We start from the raw sequence: 1,785 nt of genomic DNA on the forward strand, positions 1-1,785 counted from the left end.
AAGGACAACATCAGGAGAACCTTAGGGGAGAACCTAAGCAGAGAACATCAGAGAACATAAGGACAACATCAGGAGAACCTTAGGGGAGAACCTAAGCAGAGAACATCAGGAGAACTTTAGGGGAGAACCTTAGGGGAGAACTTTAGGATCTACTGGGATCCTGGTTGGACTGCAGGGAACTAAAGCAGTGATGATCTTTGCTTTTCTTCAGGGTCCAACATCCCCAAGGTGCTGGTTTTCACCACAGATGGAGACTTCCTCATGTCCTGGAACACGACCACCCTGGAGATGCCTCACGGCATGTTTTTAGCAGATGCGGCGTCCAAAGAGCCCACGGTGTGGATCACAGACGTGGGGGACGGTCCTTATGGCCACAGCATCAAGCAGTACTCGCCATCAGGGAAACTTCTGCAGGTAAATGCTTCACAGGCTTTCATCCTAAATGCGGTCGGCTGCAGATGGCGGCATGATGTTTTCTTGTTGGCGCAGGTGCTGGGGACTCCAGGTAAGGCGGGGTCTGGGGTGGACCCGCTGCAGTTTGACCAGCCAGCTGAGATTTACGTCCACCAGTCTGGGGAGATGTACATCGTGGACGGGGATGGAGGACTCAACAACCGCCTCATCAAGCTGTCTAAGGACGGGGAGGTGGTGTGGATGCATGCGGAGAAAGGAGCGGGCCTGGCGCAGTTCTACATCCCTCACAGCGTGGCGGTGGACGGCGCCCAGAGGGTGTGGGTGGCAGACAGGGGCAACAAGAGGATCCAGGTGTTTAATTCTGTCACAGGCGACTGGCTGGGCATGTGGGGCAGCTGCTTCACCGACGACGCTCCCTACTCCGTCCGTCTGACCGCAGACAAAAAGCACTTTGTGGTGGTTCAGCTCAACACCAATCAGATCAGCATGCTGGACGCGCCGCCGGTCGGGCTGATCGGGGAGTGCAGCGTGGCGAGCATCATCCAGCTGGCGGACGACGTGAAGCCCCACCTGGTGGACGTGGATCTGAAGACCGGTGATCTGTACGTGGCCCAGATTGGAGCTCAGCAGGCCCAGAAGTTCACTCCCATCAGCCGGTAGACGCCTGCTGGATTAACCTGGATTATTGGAGGGGGCGGGGCTCTCTGGCCGCCTCCTTCAGAACACTGCTGCTTGTTTCAAAGATTAAAATCTGACAGATGTAAACCCAGTTTAAGTAATCTGGTACAGGGCTGCCAAAGTTGGCCCTCGAGGGCCACCGTCCTTCAGGTTTTAGAGGTTTCTGCTTCAGATCAGCTGATTTCCACTTATGGCTGATTAAAATTAATTCATTTAACTTTATTGATCTCACATTGGATCAATTTACCTCTATATTTAACCCATCCCCTTGGGGAGCATTTTAAGAGTCTTAAGTCCCTGAAAATGAGAACATCATGGTTGCTGTAGCGCACAGATTGTTTACATCAGGCATCCCCAAACTCGGTCCTCAAGGCCCGCTGTCCTGCAGGTTTTAGAGGTTTCTCTGCTTCAGCACAGCTGGTTATAATGATTGCAGTAGACCAAAAGCCTGTTAATCAGCTTTCAATTAAAACCAGCTGTGCTGGAGCAAGGAAACCTCTAAAACCTGCAGGACAGGGGGCCATGAAGACCGGGGTTGGGGATGCCTGGTTTACATTGAGACCAGTCTAACTAGGGAGTACCAATATGGCGGCCGGTGGTTGCTCAGGGACCCCAAGTGGCAGTCTGTGGGGATCGAACCGTGTCCTGCAACCTTCTTAGAGCACAGAGCGCTGCTCCAACCGCTGGGCCACT

General features: G+C 53.4%; 1 protein-coding gene across 1 annotated transcript in view; it reads left to right on the plus strand.

Annotated features, from left to right (window-relative positions):
• The window catches only part of nhlrc3 (NHL repeat containing 3), a 3,841-nt gene extending 2,310 nt beyond the window's left edge, over positions 1–1,531 (plus strand). Inside the window, exons 2-3 of the mRNA XM_015379306.1 lie at positions 212–414; positions 490–1,531. Coding sequence (XP_015234792.1) covers positions 212–414; positions 490–1,074 — 788 coding nt within the window. The 3' untranslated portion in view covers positions 1,075–1,531. The remainder of the gene's footprint in view (positions 1–211; positions 415–489) is intronic.
• The last annotated feature ends 254 nt before the right edge of the window (positions 1,532–1,785 follow it).

Source organism: Cyprinodon variegatus, unplaced genomic scaffold, assembly GCF_000732505.1.
Source record: "Cyprinodon variegatus isolate N-32 unplaced genomic scaffold, C_variegatus-1.0 Scaffold189, whole genome shotgun sequence".
In the NCBI taxonomy this organism is placed as follows: domain Eukaryota; kingdom Metazoa; phylum Chordata; class Actinopteri; order Cyprinodontiformes; family Cyprinodontidae; genus Cyprinodon; species Cyprinodon variegatus.